The 17,522-nt window shown below is 39.0% G+C and overlaps 1 protein-coding gene across 1 annotated transcript in view; it reads right to left on the bottom strand.

The window, feature by feature from the left end:
* The window catches only part of THADA (THADA armadillo repeat containing), a 203,073-nt gene that overhangs the window by 184,162 nt on the left and 1,389 nt on the right, over nucleotides 1-17,522 (bottom strand). The window contains exons 2-9 of the mRNA XM_089529183.1: nucleotides 14,332-14,431; nucleotides 10,979-11,073; nucleotides 9,919-10,049; nucleotides 7,474-7,622; nucleotides 7,338-7,370; nucleotides 5,441-5,489; nucleotides 3,951-4,141; nucleotides 171-265 (exon numbers count right to left, since the gene is read on the bottom strand). Of these exons, the coding sequence (XP_089385309.1) occupies nucleotides 171-265; nucleotides 3,951-4,141; nucleotides 5,441-5,489; nucleotides 7,338-7,370; nucleotides 7,474-7,622; nucleotides 9,919-10,049; nucleotides 10,979-11,073; nucleotides 14,332-14,407 (819 nt within the window). The 5' untranslated portion in view covers nucleotides 14,408-14,431. The remainder of the gene's footprint in view (nucleotides 1-170; nucleotides 266-3,950; nucleotides 4,142-5,440; nucleotides 5,490-7,337; nucleotides 7,371-7,473; nucleotides 7,623-9,918; nucleotides 10,050-10,978; nucleotides 11,074-14,331; nucleotides 14,432-17,522) is intronic.

Below are 17,522 nucleotides of genomic sequence, written 5' to 3'. Positions count from 1 at the left end.
GAATTTAGCAGAGCTTATTCTTGAATAGATGTGGTTCAAACTAACCAACACTGAATTGACTGCTATACTTCTACTTTGTTTTCTATCAGCAATAATCCACTTGATGTATTCTGATTACATTGTTAAAATTAATTTTCATTTTTTTAAAATTACAAAGGAAACACACTCACCAAACAAGGTAGTTTTTCAGCTGGTTCCAACATAGTTTTCATAAAAAGAACAGCAGCCAATCCTGCCGTAGTCTGAACTGTTTGCAAGAGATCTTCTATAGAAAAGGAATACATAGTAGTATTAGAAATAATACAAAAATTCTTAACCAGCATTCTTGTTTTTCTAGAAGTAATTCCTAATATATGTGTGCGTGTGTGCCTGTGTGTTCAGGTGCACTGTCAATTTACAGTGATGTCATGAATTTCGTAGCACAATGCAGTTTTACTGTTGCTGCATCCATCGCACAAACCCTAACAAGTGTGGTAAAAAGTGAGGGGGAGTACTCCCAGACATAGCAAGATAGATCAGAAAAACTGGAACTTCTCAGTGATAACCTATGACCTTTAAGCAGTTCATCCATCTTGTTTAGCACATTAAATGCACATTTCTTAGGAACTTAAAAAGCAGGTTCTTAAAATTAGGCAAGCAACTAGCTTGCTACAGGTAAACCTATGCTTCCACAATAATAGTATTTAACTATAATAATATTTTCTATCAGCAACAAATGTTCTTTGTGGGGTTTTTGGGCTATGTGACTGTGTTCTGGAAGAGTTTATTGCTGACATTTCGCCAGCATCTGTGGCTGGCATCTTCAGAAAATGCTGATATGGGAGTGAGGCCTTGCCATTGAACAACAGACCAACAAAAAGATGAACATGTAAATCACTTCCTCTCAACCAAGGGTCACTCAGTGTGTGTGTGTGTGTGTGTGTGTCTGTGTGTGTGTGTGTATCCCACTCACTCCCATGCCAGCATTCTCTGAAGATGCCAGCCACAGATGTTGGCAAAACATCAGGAATAAACTCTTCCAGAATATGGAAAACTCCACAAAGAACTATGGATTCTGGCTGTGAAAGCCTTCGACATCACAAATGTGACAGCCTTTGTAGGAACATCAGTATGAATCCAAAGCAGCCCTTTCACAAACAGAACTCTTTTCATTTGCAGAAGAGACTGCACTCCACCACAACTTGTCACTTACAACAGTGGAAGAGGCTTCACACCAGTTACATCTCTTCTTGCACATCCCACACCAGTTCACAAGTTGTTCCAGTGAGTCCTCTAGCCATTCACAACAAATTTTCATGACGCACAGAGGACTGTAAAGGAACTGACAGAAATCAGCAGCACCTTTCCCATGAGCACAATCATATGATCTATATATTACAGACAAGATTATTTACAAGAGTGATTTTTCCTCATTATGAAGACTTAAACAGATTGAGTCACTCTTATCTGAAATTCTCAGCACCAGAAGTTGTGGGGAGACACTGGCAGATTGAAATGTTCACAACAGCCAATCAGAGATAGGCTTGCAAAAAAGTGGGGACCTGCCTGATGAGCAGCTATAAAAAGGGGGAGTAGCTAACAAGTAGGTGAGTGTGTCATGAATTGCCAGGAGTGTAGTTAGATGTAGAGATGAGCCTTAATGGGATTGAGATTCCCATGTAAGGAAGAAAAGATTTAACAGAACAAAAAAAGTTCAGTGAATTTAGTTGTGAGTGTTATGTTCTTTGAGAAGTGAAGAGCCAGTTCAGGGGGATTCATAGCCGCCTTGTTCTGGGGAATTGTGACGTGAATAGAGCTAGACTTTCACAGGATTTATATTCCTAATGAAGAGGCCTTAGTGGAACTTATGTTTAGAGGAAACACAGTGTCAGGTAGAAATCAGGTCAGTGAGTGAACTGGAACAAAGACAGTGTGTAACAAGTGAAGCGATATACACATTGTAACAACAAGCCTTGAGAACCAACTGCAAACAGATACTCTCATAAATTCTCTCTGTAAATAAAAGTTATTTTAATTTGTGGTGGAAATTCCTTGTTGAAACAAAAAGCCATAGAAACATGGAGTCGCTTTGGTTAAAGAAAAATAGGTTTTTAAAATAGAGGCTTGGAGTTTAGAAAAATTAGAGCAAAGGAGTAAAAAGAGCATCATGACCCGTAAGAAGCTGGCACCAACAAAATTAGACATAATATACACAATTTAAGATAAGGATACATGTGTTGATGTTCAGAAGCAAGGTTAAGAGGAAAGCTACTAAATTCCTAAAGGAGGGGGTAAGGAGTGATGATGCAGTTTTAATGTATGCATGTATTTCTGTTCTGATTGTAAGAATTCTGTATGTTTAAATTGTAATTAGCCAATCAGGTGTATTGAAGAAGCTTCTTTGTCTTCAATAATATAAAAAGAGCCATTTTGTCTTATTCAGGGTCTCAGCTTTTTGGAACTTGAATTCCACTGAGTTCAATGTTTTCCTTTGTCGACAACTGGAAATAAACTTATGGATTTTCAATTTACTAGGTCCTCTTGTCAATCTTTGCTATGCCAGGCCTAGATCTTTAAGTTTCCTGAAATTTCTGTTACAAATTCTTGTTCACAAAGGAATGGCTTGAAGTGATTGCACACTGCCAAGAATATTATAGCATAGAAACATAGGTGGGATACAGACCGCCCCAAAAGGGTGGTCTGCCATTGCCCCCATTTCCGCTGGCGGGAAGCCTCAGCTGCCAAACGATGAGGCTTCCCGGCAGTGGAAAAAGAACCCGCAAAAAGCTGGTTCTTTTTGCGTCGCGCTTGCAACGCCCAAGTGCACAAATGGCGCACTCATGACATCTCCAGCGCGACGGGATGTGTGGACACTACGCGTCCATCGCATCAAAATGACGGTGCCTGTGTGTACAGGGCGCCACCATTTTGACTCCCCCGTCGCGTGCTGGGGTGAGGCCGGTATGGACACTGCGTCCTCGGCCAACCCCTATCACGTGACGGGGGCGGCGCAAAGGCCCATTTAAATCAGGCCACAGAAAAGACCTCAAGGGTCATCCAGTCCAACCCCCTGCCATGCAGGAAATCTAAATCAAAGCATCCCCGACAGATGGCCATCCAGCCTCTGTTTAAAAACCTCTAAGGAAGGAGATTCCACTACACTCCGAGGGAGTTTGTTCCACTGTCGAGCACTTAATAGAGAAAGCTACTGAGAGCCCTTCTCTAAGTCACTTAGTAAAAGAGTGTATTTAGGAGAAAACTGGGGCCAGTAGCTGGACCACAGGTTGAAGAGATAGCTCTGAGAGAAGAGAAGCGTCAGACTATATACTGCAAGACAGGAGATAAATCCTGTGTATCCCAGTGGTCAGAGAAGTATCTGGGATTTGGGATTTCTTTGGATTTCAGAATACCAGAATTTGCACATATGTACATAATGAGATAGCTTGGAGATGGGACTGAAGTCTAAACACAAAATTAATTTATGTTTCATATAAATTGTGCATTCGCACTGCAGAAATAATCCAATTTGACACCACTTTAAATGCCTTGTTTCAATGCTATGGAATTCTGGGATTTGTAATTATGTAAGATATCCAGCATTCCCTGTCAGAGAGCTCTGGAGCCTCAACAAACTACAATTCCCAGAATTCCATAGCAAGGAGCCATGGTAGTTAAAGTGGTGTTAAATTGGATTTTTTTCTGCAGTGCAGATGCAGCCTAAATTTGTCTATATTCAATCATCAAAAATCAAAGGTATCATTAGCTCAGCTATGCATGAAAAACGTTTTGGTTTTTGGAATATTTCACATTTCAGAACTCTGAATAAAGGAGACTCAACTTGTACCCCAGAGATGAGCTTTATTACTTCACTTATTAATTTGCTAGCAAAACAGGACAACCCTCTTCCAAAGCCATATGACTGTTTGTTTGTTTTTAATAAATAGGTCAAATTAACAAGGGCAAGAACTTACCATTATTTAAGAAGCCTATAAAAGTGGTCAGTAGCCCACACATACTATGCCAGGCAGGACAATCCAATCTATTCCAAATATTTTCCTGAATATTTTCTTCAATTTTTTGTATCAGCATCATTGAAACTTTAACGCCCATCAACAAATCATGCATCAATCGAGTTTGAACAATGTGGTTTCCACTGAGCTTTCTTTTAAAAAATCAAATCAAATTATTATGTTAGAATCTTATAGCAATGCACACACATACACACACATCAGCAACTTCATATTTTAACATGGATAAACACGGCATGGTTTCACTTCCATTACAGAACTTGCTCCCCTCCTCCGCCTCCTCCTCCTCCTCCTCCTCCTCCTCCTCCTTGTAGGCCTCCTTGTTGCTTCCAAAATATATCACCCAGTCACCAAAGCAGATTCTTTCCAATAGCGAACATCTTGTTTCTCCCCCACTGCATTATAGATGATGGGGGAGGGATGCTGCATGAAGATGGTCTAAGGAGGAAAGTAGAAACTCCCACCCACCCCCCCAAAAAATAGCCCATCATAGGAACATGTTCATAGATATTGCCAATGGTTTTAAAGTTTCTTTGTTATTGTTTTTATTTCCCATGATGTTGATTTTGACTTACAGCAATCCTATGAATGAGAGACCTCCAAGAGCCACAGTCATCAATAGCCCTTCTCAGGTCTCCCAAGCTCAAGGTTGTAGTTTTCGTGATTGAATCAAACCACCTGTAGTGTGGTCTTCCTCTTTTCCTACTGCCTTCCACTTTACTGAATATCATTTTCCAATGAGTCACATTGTTTCATGTGCCCAAAATACAACAATCTTAGAGGTGAAACAGTTGGCAGGTAAAGGCAGTGCTCGTGGCAACCCAACCCAACCTTTTCCCAGCACAAAAACGAGTGGCATAAAGGTTGCCTTTGCCGCCATCGATGTGGTGTTTTTCAGCGTTTCTTTGGCACAGTGTGTGTAAATGCTGTAAATGTTGCCCCCAGTCCCAGGGCTTGTGTTTTCCTGTTTGGATGACACAGGCCAAACCCCCAGGGCCAGGTTCAGGATGGATCCTGGTAGGACAATGGATCTAGTGGATCCAGCCTAATCCCAAGATAAAAGGTCCTTAACACATGTCAAATTGACCCGTTTCCCATGAAAACTCTGCAGCAAACCCAGTTATCTTGGACAGTCCCACTTACCCCCTACCTCCACATCAGTGCCACTACTGAGTAGACCTCTGCCACCATGTCCAAGATGAAAATGGCCACTTGGGTGCCCCGTTTCTGCATCGGATGCAACAACAGGCATATACTCACTAGTGGCACTGACGGATGGAGATAAGGGGTGCGTCATAGTACCCGGTCGGTGGCACAGGGACCAGCCGGTGTGTAAACACCCATCTGTCCCCATGCCAGTCTGGGGACAATTCTTTGTATGCTCCTACATGACATTCTACACATCCCATTTTTTACTGAGCAATAGTACTCACCTGCTTTCTTTCTCTATTTCAAGTATAGATCTCTGAAGAAATTGAAGAGCTGTGAAATTACAGTTGAAAAAAATATATAAATTATCTGATATAAGAAACCAATCTCACATAAAAGTTTTCTTAAAAATCTATACAATTGTTCATCTGAGACTTTGTTCCATGGGCCTGCCTCACTTCTGAAGAGGCTGGGTGGCTGTCAGAAACACATTTCAAACTTACTTCTTTTTAAATCTGTGTAACACCTACTTTAATGTATTTTATTAACCTGATTTAAGTGTGTGTGTGTGAGAGAGAGAGAGAGAGAAACCAGGTAATTAGAGGCAGTAAGGGGCTTTACTGAACTGAATGTCTTCCCACCAATAATAGCAATGGTAGTGATTGCCTTTGATAATTTTTATTATTATTATATAAAGTGGTGCATTATATTTGATGTGAAGTGAAGAGATACAAATGTTCAAAGCAATCATAATTTCATTTCACTATTTGAAATTAGGCACCAAAGGGCATATGGCTGAACATCCATATATTCTTTGTTACCCTTCACATAATTTTTCTCCATCCTACACTGAAAAAAATGTAGACTGTGCTTTAATCACCTTGGAATAAAGGTCTTTTGTTGTCTTCATTTTACCCTTTAATAGACTTCATAGTAATATAACTACTACTATATTGGGATGGTTGGGGAAAGTGTGTCCCATGGACCACAGGCAGACTCTTCAGCACCATTTGAGGCCTACTATAGTCCCTCACCCATGGAAATGTTTTACTCACAATGCCCTCTGAAGCCTAGGTGTAATGGGGGCATTTTCATTATGTTTTTGACTCCCTTGGGCTGTTTTCCTTTTTTTTAAAAGGCATCTCTTAAGCTAAATCGGACTACAGTGACAGGAAAGCACGGTGAAACTGTGTTGCACAACCCTAATCAATAACGGGGGTATTTCAATTAAATTTTAAAAAATTAAAGTAAAAACAAAATAGTTCAGCAGGGGACATGGTGGGAAGATGCAGCCCTCTGAGATCCAGGAGAGAGATATGTGGACATATGTGTGAGTTGATACCCATCCCTGTACTGAATAATGCAGTCACATTAACTGAGGAGCCTACATGAGTTTGCAGTCCCAGATTCCAGTTTCAAGAGAGTACTAGGAGGATAAAGCACTAAGCAGATCTGAAGTCGAAGGCATCCATGGTTTTTTGTGGGTTTTTCGGCCTATGTGGCCATTTTCTAGAAAATTTTCTTCCTGACGTTTCACCAGCATCTGAAAATGCCAGCCACAGATGCTGGCGAAACATCAGGAAGAAAATTTTCTAGAACATGGCCACATACCCCAAAAAACTCACAAAAAAACACTAAGCAGATCAGTTAAACAAGCCAGCTTTATAACCCATAGTTTGCAGTTGATTTAGTTGGAAACCAAGCAGAGTGGGTGATAAACCATGACCTTTGGTTTGCATACATGTGAGATTAGGGGAACATAACCACTAGAAAATTCCTTCTCCCACTTGCACAGTAGGAGAGGAAAGATGAAACCACATGCACAAAAGGCTTTTCTCAGGCTTCTGATAGCTCATGCACATTGCATTAAACTACCATTTAGTGTTTAATGCAAACCTTGTCCTATTTACTGTAGTTAGTGATAACTAAAGTGACATTTTTAGATCTCTCTTTAAATCTTTTGAAAACCACTGGAAGTAGAAATCTTTTCAAGCATCTGTATACCTACTTAAAGAGAGAAGCACATTTCCCATAATGATCTTTTCAAGCATCTGTATACCTACTTAAAGAGAGAAGCACATTTCCCATAATGTCCAAACAGGAATAGGGAAAATGCTTTTTTCTGCTTTTCTGCTTTTATTATTAAAACATTTTAATTAGAGAAAAATATCAAGAATTTACCTTCTTCCAACAAAATATTCACACATGATTTGCCTGAAATATGAAAGTATGTATTTTAGCAGCATATACAGACCATATCAATATAAATTATTTTTTAAATTACTGGAAGTTCCAAAAAGTTAAAAACATATTATACCTATGTTAATATTTTCCATACAGGAAGCAAGATTGTCCATAGTCTTTCTATACTGAGACAGATCTGTAGTTTTTAATTCCTCCTTAAGGCAAGCCACAAAACTCTGTGTAACTTCTGCAATATGAGGTTCAGGGAGGCCATTTAAGGAGCTGGAGTTGAAGAGAAATATTAAATTATCTGAGAGGTACTGTAAATACTAAAAGCTTTCAAAATAAACAAACATCCAATTTGATCTGTCTGAACTTTTAAATCTTTATGTACTACTACTGCTGCCCACCTGACCAAAATGCTCAGGACAAAATGGAAAATAAAATCAGAGAGGCATCCATGCTAGTGTCAGAAGTCACCAAGTCAAAATGGGACAGCTGGAGCACTTGTTTTTAAAAAAGAACATAGATATATTGGTGAAAAGGAAATCTTGGTATAATGTTTATGATTTATGGTGACCCTATTTTAGGGTTTTCATGGCAAGATTTATTCAGAGGAAATTTGCCATTACCTTCCTCTGAGATGGACCACATTACTACACTACCCTCTTATAGTGCAGTATTCCACTTTTACTGCTCTGGCTGCCTCCTGTTGCATTCTGAGGCTTATAGTTCAGTGAAGCCTAAGAGCTCTCTGGCTGAGAATTCTAAGTGCTCTTCCTTAAACTGCAAATCCCAGAATGAAACAGGAGGTAGCCAGAGCAGTAAAAGTGGAATATCAACACTATAAGAGTGCAGTGCGGTAATCTAGGGAGAGAGTGTGATTTGCTCATGGTCACCCAGTGGGTTTCCATGGCTGAAAAAGGATTGAAAACCTAGCCTCCATGATCCTAATCCAGCACTCACACCACTACACCAAGCTGGCTCTCAGAACCTGGGGTTATCCAAACGAACAACAGAAGTGTTCAAACCAACAAAAAAAAAGCACTTCTCCACACAGCACACACAATACGACATGCAGACCTGCCACTTCTGTTGCTCCAATAATGTTATTTTTATTTCCCCCACATAATTTTTGTTGCTACTGTTATCTCATCCTGATGAAGAAGCCATTGAGCTTTGAAAGCTATTTGTTGGGGTGGTGTTGCATCTTCTGGATCGCCAATTAAAGATATCACTATTGTTTATTTGAGATTTTGTTTAACAGTCAACAAGGTTATTCCTACATTTTATGAAATTTGCTAGTACAAGCTGTAATGAAGGTTATCAGCATGAGCAGTTTTAAGTCAGAAGTGGGAAATTCATGGAAAATTAGGCTATCAATGGCTACCAGACTATATATTATATTATCTCCAGTATCAGAGAGAATGTGGCTTTGAATACCAGTTGCTAAGGTATAAAAGTGGGAGGGTGCTGTTGTGCTCATGTTCTGTGTACAGATCATCCTGGAGCTTCTGATTGGTCACTATGATCCAAAACACACTGCAGAAATAATCCAGTTTCAAACTGCTTTAACTGTCCTGGCTCAATGCTAGGAAATTCTGGGAACTGTAGTTTTGCGAGACATTTAGCCTTCTTTGTCAAGGAGCTTTTGGTTTCAATGAAGCATCTAACGTCTTTAGGCATGGGAGTAGATTTTTAGTAGAGATAGTAAACTGTCTCCAGTATCAGGGTCACATCAAAATGTTTACAATCTCTCCACCCTGCAACCTACTCTTCTTTTCTCAAATGAAAATCTGAGATTCTAACAAAAATCTTACCCTACTTCAGCTGCACATAAAATTAATAATCAAACGTTCCCTCTACTGGGCAAGGAAAGAAAACAAACAAAGGAGCCAGAAATTTATTGGGATAACGCCCAATTTCTTAACTATATTTAAAATTATCATGCAACCTATGTTTACCTTAAAATTCAAAGATACAGCTGTGTTAGTTTGTACAATCAATATCCAGTGAGATCTTGTCGCATCTTTGAGACTAACTGAAAGAAAGAAGTTGGCATCATGGGCTTTCGTAGACTTGAGCTTACTTCCTTTGCATCTTAGAAAGTAGGCTCAAGTCTATAAACACTCACACTACCAACTTCTTTCTTTCAGTTAGTCTCAAAGGTACTACAAGATCATTTTGCATACTATCTTTTCCTTAGTTTTTATTTATTTACAGTAGTATCCTTGAAAAGTTATTTAGAAAAGGAAAATTAGGATCAGAAAATCTCAACAAATGAACTGTTGAAGTCTTACTGCAAACTAAAGATGACACAACAATACTTAAAAACAGTAAGACGGAAGTGAAAAATTGGAAACCAAAAATTTTATTAAGATTACTGCTGGTTCCTGAGAGGTTGGCTTGTTTCTATGTTAATACATTTTGAAAACCATATGATAAACAAAGTATTTTGCTTTGTACAATGGTGTGCCAAAATTTATAACATTTATTTCCAAATGTGAGTCTTATTCTTTAGTACATACTATAAATATAGGCAGCTTTTTAGAAGTCAAAAGTAGTGCATACACATTACCTTGCCAACACTTTTTTCAATGGGTTTTTTATATCCAGAGATAAGAATATAAATCCCAAAATTTCTAAGCAGTTTTTAACCATGGGGTCGCACAAAACACTTGTATCCATCTTCTCCAATAAAGGCACAATCTATACATTAAAAAGTTGCATAATTAATACATATAGTTATATATCTCCTTAAGCTTACAAATTGAATTTAAAATATATCTACCATAAGTATTAGGTTTACTATATAACTAATAGGCTATAATAGGAGACATATCTGGCACATAATGCCCTTGGGTGCTCCTGTGATCCAACCAGCCATGTCTTTTTTAAAGATGTTTTATTCCATTTCTCTTTCCTCTTACAATTTTCTGTCTTCTCACACCCAGACACTCAGTATGCCACTGAGAATGTCTAGTCTTCATTCCCCCAAGCATGTTAATATCCTTCCTCTTGTTTCTCAATAGCCCTATTTTGGTTGTCATATAGCTGTCATAACTGAGTACCTGAGTTTTCTATTAGCATATGGACTGCAATGAATAAAAAGGAAAAAATTTGACATACTATTCATGAATTATATTGATACTACTTCCCAAGGAAATCACTCAAAATCAACTTGCATATGAATCTAAGCACAGGACTCCTGCACAGAAAAAAAAATCCAGTATTTTGAAGAAAATCAACAGATAGCAAAGTGAAATGAGTGCAGTCTTTTAAATTGCATTCATTACATTTTATGCAACTTAAAATACTGACAAAATAAATAAATGTTGCAATGTAATGTAAACTAAGAACTGAGCAAGCAAAATCTGAACATTCTGAGTTGCAGGAAGAAAAACAAGGTAATCATCAGAGAACATGGAGAGAACTGAGTTACAGAAACCACAGCAGTACACAAAGTTTAGTATAGAGCAGTTTTTGAAACATGTTTGTTTGTCTTTACTTTAGCTTCAGCTATTCCTGCCTTATGAGCTCAACCTTAATTAGCAGAAGCATCTGTGGCACTCTTTTCAGTATTCTGACCTTGACGTATTTACCAATTACTATTTTTATTATGATTAATACAATCAAACCTGTTTGATACAATGGATTTGCTGGATGCCATCAGTCAACAGTGCGCAGTGCAATAAAACAGAGGCTAGGTTTTGGCCTTCAGCATCTGAAAAAGCTACACACAAAGAAAAAAATTCCTTTAATGCTTTACCAGCACACATAAATTACAGAAGATGCTTCCTGTTCTTTGCTATACAGTTTTCTAACACAATTTATGCAGGCAAGAAAATACTGTAATGCAGATAATGGTATATGTATTTCCAATGGGTGGCACACTTGGGGGATACCCATACAAAAGTAATAGATGAACGAAAGCATGAATATTATTGCATATGGAGTCAAGTACAAATATATGCAAAATGTATGAAAAGTGTACTATAATACAATTAAAATGTTATCATCAAAATGCATACTTTGATAAAAGACATGTTGGGGCAAATCTTGATATGAATATCAAGGAACTTTATATCTTTACATTGTTTGTAGTGCAACAGCTGATTTGTTTTTCTACATAGATTTCTATTATCTTTTATCAGGATCAGGCATTTTGAGTACAGGATGCTCTCATTATCCACAAGTTTGCCATCTGTGGATCTGAGCGTCTATGGACAGCAAGCCACATTGTTCTTAATGGAAGCATGTGCACATGGCCGCACTAGCAGCTGCACACATATTGCATCACAATAGGGAACAACGGGACTTGAGGTCCTGCACTTTTTATCAGTGGGAGGGTCCAGAACTGGTCTCCTGCAGATACAAAGGGCTGACTGCATAACATTCTAGTTGTGATACAGTATTGAGCATATGTGTGAACCTAACTGCATTTCTAATTATATTTATGCTTCTGCTCTTCTTTTACTTTTCAGCCTTTTACTTTTTGTCTGTTTATATGGAGTTCTCATATCTCACGTTTTATTTGCTTGATCCAAACATCAACAGAGTTGCCAGACAGAACAAGAATGATGACTCTTGTGTCTTTAATAAGATAAAGAATTTGAGAAGGCATTTCGCTCCCACTTCTGTGACAAGAGAGAATGCACTTGCGAAAATTCTCATTTCTGTGCAATTACAGTACTACAAGCACACAAGGCAAGCTGTGTTTTGGAACTGACATCTTAGTTCCAGTTAAAAATCAGGCCTGCACGGGAGCTCCAATGAAGTTATCCAAACTTGAAAAACTGGAACTTGAGTTCACAGAAAAGAAAAACAGGCAGAGAAAAAGTTAAGATTACTGTAAAGGCAGCATACATATATAACTATAACTATTCCACAAGAGTTCTCAAAGCACACTGAGCAGTTTGGGTGTCACTCTTCCATTGAAAGAAGAGAACCTCTCATTTATACAGTAGTATATAGATACTTATATACTGTATTAAGTACTGGTTTTATTTATATCCTCCCTTTCTCTGGCATGGGACCCAAATCTCTCACAAGAGGTTCCTAGTAGTTACAACCTGAGATGGCAGATTACACTGTAGATGTAAGGATGAGGTGAAGGAAGTAAATTTGATGAGATGCTACCACCCCATACAAATTATTCATATGCTACATAGGCACATGACTCCATTCTGAAACCAATGAGTTACATCTAGCAGATGTATTGGGATTCTAGATGCAACAGCTTCTGCAAATGGAAGGCAGAGAGAGCCATTTTTGCTAATTCTTGGTACGCCACAGCCTGGAAAGTCACCCAATGTTCCAAAGCACCTTGGGGTGCATATAATAAGGAAAATTATCAGATACTACCGCCCCACAACTCCTGCTATACTGAGGAAATGGCTCTCAAAAGAAGGTGGTAGAATACAGCCTATGGTCATTATAATCCATTATATCAACATTGATTTCCCAATGACCATAGACTGTATCACTTCTTTACAGCACAGACCCATTCTTGTTTGCCTACAGTAGGTACAAGATACAAGTCTTCAAAATCATAGAATCATAGAATCGTAGAATCGTAGAATTGGAAGAGACCACTAGGCCCATCCAGTCCAACCCCCTGCCATGCAGAAAATCCAAATCAAAGCATCCCTGACAGATGGCCATCCAGCCTCTGTTTAAAGACATCCAATGAAGGAGACTCTATCTGTCAGGGATGATGGGAGTTGTAGCTCTTCACCTCTGGCTCAAACTCACCACCTTGTTACGCACCGGCGCTGACCAGTTTTGGCCAGTGGTTAAAGCTTTGCTCTAAAGCAGCAGAGTTACAGAGAATAGGCTGAAGACCCTGACAAACTCTCCAAGCCTTCTCACTCTTGCTTCCACAGAAGTCTTCACACTTCTTCAGGATCCAGCTGGCTCTTGTATCTTCACTCAAGACACCAGACAACTCAGTAGTCTTATATAAAAGATCTACTTTATTCTACTATATACAGCTCCAAAACTATCCAATACAACAATACTCCTCACTACTATCCACTACTACTACCCACAAAATACATTGGGATTCACAGCCATTATTATAGTCATTGCAAAATACCACCCACTGTTGTCTGTTTCCACCCAGTGGGCGTGTACATCCACTCTCATTGGTTCTCTTGGTTCAACCCACAATTAATGATTTCATCATTTCACCTTGTCCACTTAACAATTCTCAGGTGTGTTCAATTATCCACTTTACATTTCTGTCCTTGGCATTTAGGACTTGTTAATTCCATTACCTTTTACACCTGTGTGGCTTCTAATTGCTTCTGCTGAGTCACCCTGACTCTCACATACATGTTTTATTTCATTCACTGTATATCCCATGTTGCATTTTCCTTAACACTATCACCCTCCGAGGGAGTGCATTCCACTGTCGAACAGCCCTTACTGTCAGGAAGTTCCTCCTAATGTTGAGGTGGAATCTCTTTTCCTGGAGCTTGCAGCCATTGCTCCAGGTTCTGTTCTCTGGAGCAGAAGAAAACAAGCTTGTTCCCTGCTCAATATGACATCCCTTCAAATATTTAAACAGGGCTATCATATCACCTCTTAACCTTCTTTTCTCCAGGCTAAACATCCCCAGCTCCCTAAGTCGTTCCTCATAGGGCATGGTTTCCAGACCCTTCACCGTTTTTGTCGCCCTCCTTTGGACAGCTCCAAAGAGACAGCTTACTTTCTACATAAAGCCAGAAAGTTAGAAAAATGTTTCAAAGACATCCTTGGTAATCCTTTAAGAAAAATTATACAAAAATCAAACATTTTGGAATGCCTCTCTATAATTTGATCATCAGTGCAGAAACTTTTATTTCAAAACAGGATGTGAAGAGGTCATAAACAACTGTACATAAAAAAGCTGAGGGGTTTTTTTTAGCTTAAAAGAGATCATTAAGGGGATACATTTTAAAAATCATTATGTCTAGCGAGACAAATTAAACAACTTAATTATACTTACAGTGAAGTCTTTCAAGCTTCTGGTGATCAAGAACAAAGGCAGCAACCTGATCTTCTTTCTTCTTCTTTAAAACCATTTTAATAGATTAAAGAACTGCCTGCTAAAAAAAAAGATACAATGACACTTATTACCAACCCTGTTACAAATGCACAATTTAAAAGTAAAACCTGTTCAGTTCAACATTGTGTTTTACAAAACATTTGTTCCAGAGTATTTATGCCTGTCTACCTTTATAAACCCAAAGAAACACAAGCTCTCTCACCCAAAGATTTTGGGCAAGATTTATTCAAAGGTTTGCTAACTGCCTTCCTTTTAGGCATAGTGTGTTACTTGCCCATCAGTTTCCACTGCTGAGGGATTTCATCTCTGGGATTTGAACTCTGGTCTCCCCAAGTCCTAGACTAACAAACCTCTAGACTGGCATGCAGCTTTTTAAAAGCAGTTTATTTTTAGGGTAAAGGAGCAGTCTAACCCCAAACACCTCCACCTGCAGCATGGAGGATTTCATTCCAGGAAATTTCTTTACAATTTGATTCTTCTAAATGCACACACTCTTCTCTCACCTTTCAGTACCACAACAAGTCTTGAAAAATAAGAAATAACGATAACAGAATGTTTTGGATCATAAGAACCCGTTCAACTGAACCAAAGATCTGACTATTCCAGCATCCTTTTTCTCTAGCCAATCAGTAGTGACAACAGTATTTTGGAAAGCAGTTTTTTTTCTTTGTTTGTTCTTGTGTTATTTTATTTCTTCTTATTTACTGTATTTGTTAAATAGTCAGGTTGGGCACTACATTCAGAAAGATTGGAGAAAAAATATAAGAAATAAACACCGACCATTTCCTGCTCCAAGTAATTGGTACTGCATTTAATAACTCCAAACCTGGAGACTGCCGACTGTTGGAGCTTATCCCATGGGGAAATAAGCCGGTGTACTTCTTCTGGTTTCAGTTATGGATCCAGGATGCCCCCGGATGTTATCATAACTGAATTGCCACCGATCTAGCTGCAATGCCACTGCCTGGATGCATCCCGGGTCGAAGCCTCGCTCAGCCTTCACTTTTTCAAAGTCTGGAAGCTTCGAACTTCAAAAAATGGCCGGCTGAGCGAGGCTTTGACCCAGGATGCATCCAGGTAGCAGCATCACAGCTAGATTGGTGGCGACCAGGGTTCAAATCCTCACCCAGCCATGGAAATCAACTAGGTGACCTTGGGCAAGCCACTCTCTCTCAGCCTCAGAGGAAGGCAATGGCAAAGCCCCTCTGAACAGATCTTGCCAAGAAAACCCCATGATAGGGTTGCCATAAATCAGAAATTAATTGAAGGCAGATCACACACATAGAGGCCTAACTACGCTGATGGAATCACACTCTTGTCTGATCGGAAGCGAGGAAGGGTCCACCCTGGTTAGTATTTGGATGGGAGATTTCTAATAAATAACAGGTGTTGCAGGCAGCCGGCTACATTTCAGAGGAAGGGACTGGCAAAAACACCTCTGAGTACTCCTTGCCTAAGAAAACCCTGTGAAATTGATAGGATCACCATAAGTCAACAAGCAACCTGGAAGACACACACACATACAACCAAAGAAAGAACTTAACACAGCAGTTCGAAAATGTTGCTTCTTGACCTGAGGTTTTCCTTGATTTCAGCTCCCAGAAGCTGGAGCCAGGTTGGATAATGGTCAAGGGTTGCAGCGGTTGAAGTCCACACCATGTGGAAGTCCAGCAACTGAAAACCACTAGTCTTTAGAATAACATTCAAAATCCATAAAAGAGTGATCCCTTTATAGGACAAACCAAAATGCAAAAGATATACGTTGCAAGCTTTCAAAGCTTCCAACATGTATTTGTGTGCATTTTGACAGGCCCCATAAAGGTAGGAGCCAGCGTTAGTGGTTTGAGTGCTGGACTACAACTCTGGAGAGCAGGGTTCTGAGAGAGTCACATTCTCTCAGCCTCAGGGAAGGCAATGGCAAACCTCCTCTGAATAAATCTTCCCAAGAAACTCCCACGACAAGGTCCCCTTAAGGCAGTGATTCCCAAACTTTGATCCTGCAGATGTTTTGGACTTCAGTTCCCTGAATTCCTGACTGTTGGCCAAACTGGCTGGGACTTCTGGTAGTTGAAGTCCAAGGCCTGATACAGGCAGGCCAAAATAAAGCTGCTTTGGGTCACCTTGAAGGTATGCTGTTTAAATGATATATGCCTCCTAAGAGTCTGGAAGCTGTGCCAAAGCCATGATCCAGTCCTAAGGACTAGAGCGCAGCTTTGGCGCAGCTTCTGGACTCTTAGTACGCACACATCATTTAAACAGCATAACTCCAAAGTGACCTGAAGCAGCTTTATTTTGGCCTGCCTATATGGGGCCCAAGACACATGGAAGACCAAAGTTTAAGGATCACTGCCTTAGGGTCTCCACAAGTTGGTAACAACTTGAAGGCGCACAACAACAAGAACAGCAAAAGAAAGGTATCACTATTTGGTGGGTTTTTTAATAGAAAGCTTAAAACAGAAAGTTTTAAAAGTAGTATGTGATGGGTTGTTGTTATATTATTTTAATTTATTATAAGCATTCAGGCATTGCATTATTGTTATCTGATGTTATCTTAAATTGTTGCCTGCCCTATTTTATTGAACGTTAACATTAATTAATATGTATTATTTCATTATTTGTGTAAAATGTATGCCATAGGCAGATTTATTCTATCTATTTTAATTGTATGTACAATGTGTGTAAATTTACAGTGCTATATAAATAAAGCTTAATAATAATAATAATAAGCATATTTAATGTTATTTTATTATATATTTTAATCTTATGTATGTATGTAGGTAATCTTATGTATTTTAATCTTTTTAAACTTGATTTTAGCATTGAATTTGTTTCAATTATTGTAGAAATTTAATTCTATTTTAACATACTATTTTAATTAATAATAATAATAATTTGTTTTATTTATATACCGCTATTCCAAAGATCATAGCGGTGAACAGCAAGTAAGCTAATTAGCAAGTAAGCTAATTTGCCCCCAACAGTCTGGGTACTCATTTTAGCGACCTCGGAAGGATGCAAGCCTGAGTCGAGCTTGGGCCCTTTTGCTGGTCTTGAACTCGCAACCTTGTGGTCTTGAGTGAATGGCTGCAGTATAGGCATTTAACCACTGCGCCCCCAGGGCTCCATTTTAA

The sequence above is a fragment of the Sceloporus occidentalis genome, unplaced genomic scaffold, assembly GCF_023333645.1.
Source record: "Sceloporus occidentalis isolate IW3139 unplaced genomic scaffold, rSceOcc1.0.p SCAF_6, whole genome shotgun sequence".
Taxonomy (NCBI): Eukaryota; Metazoa; Chordata; class Lepidosauria; order Squamata; family Phrynosomatidae; genus Sceloporus; species Sceloporus occidentalis.
The sequence above is the reverse complement of the archived record's forward strand: the minus strand, read 5'-3'. Positions and strand labels throughout refer to the sequence as shown.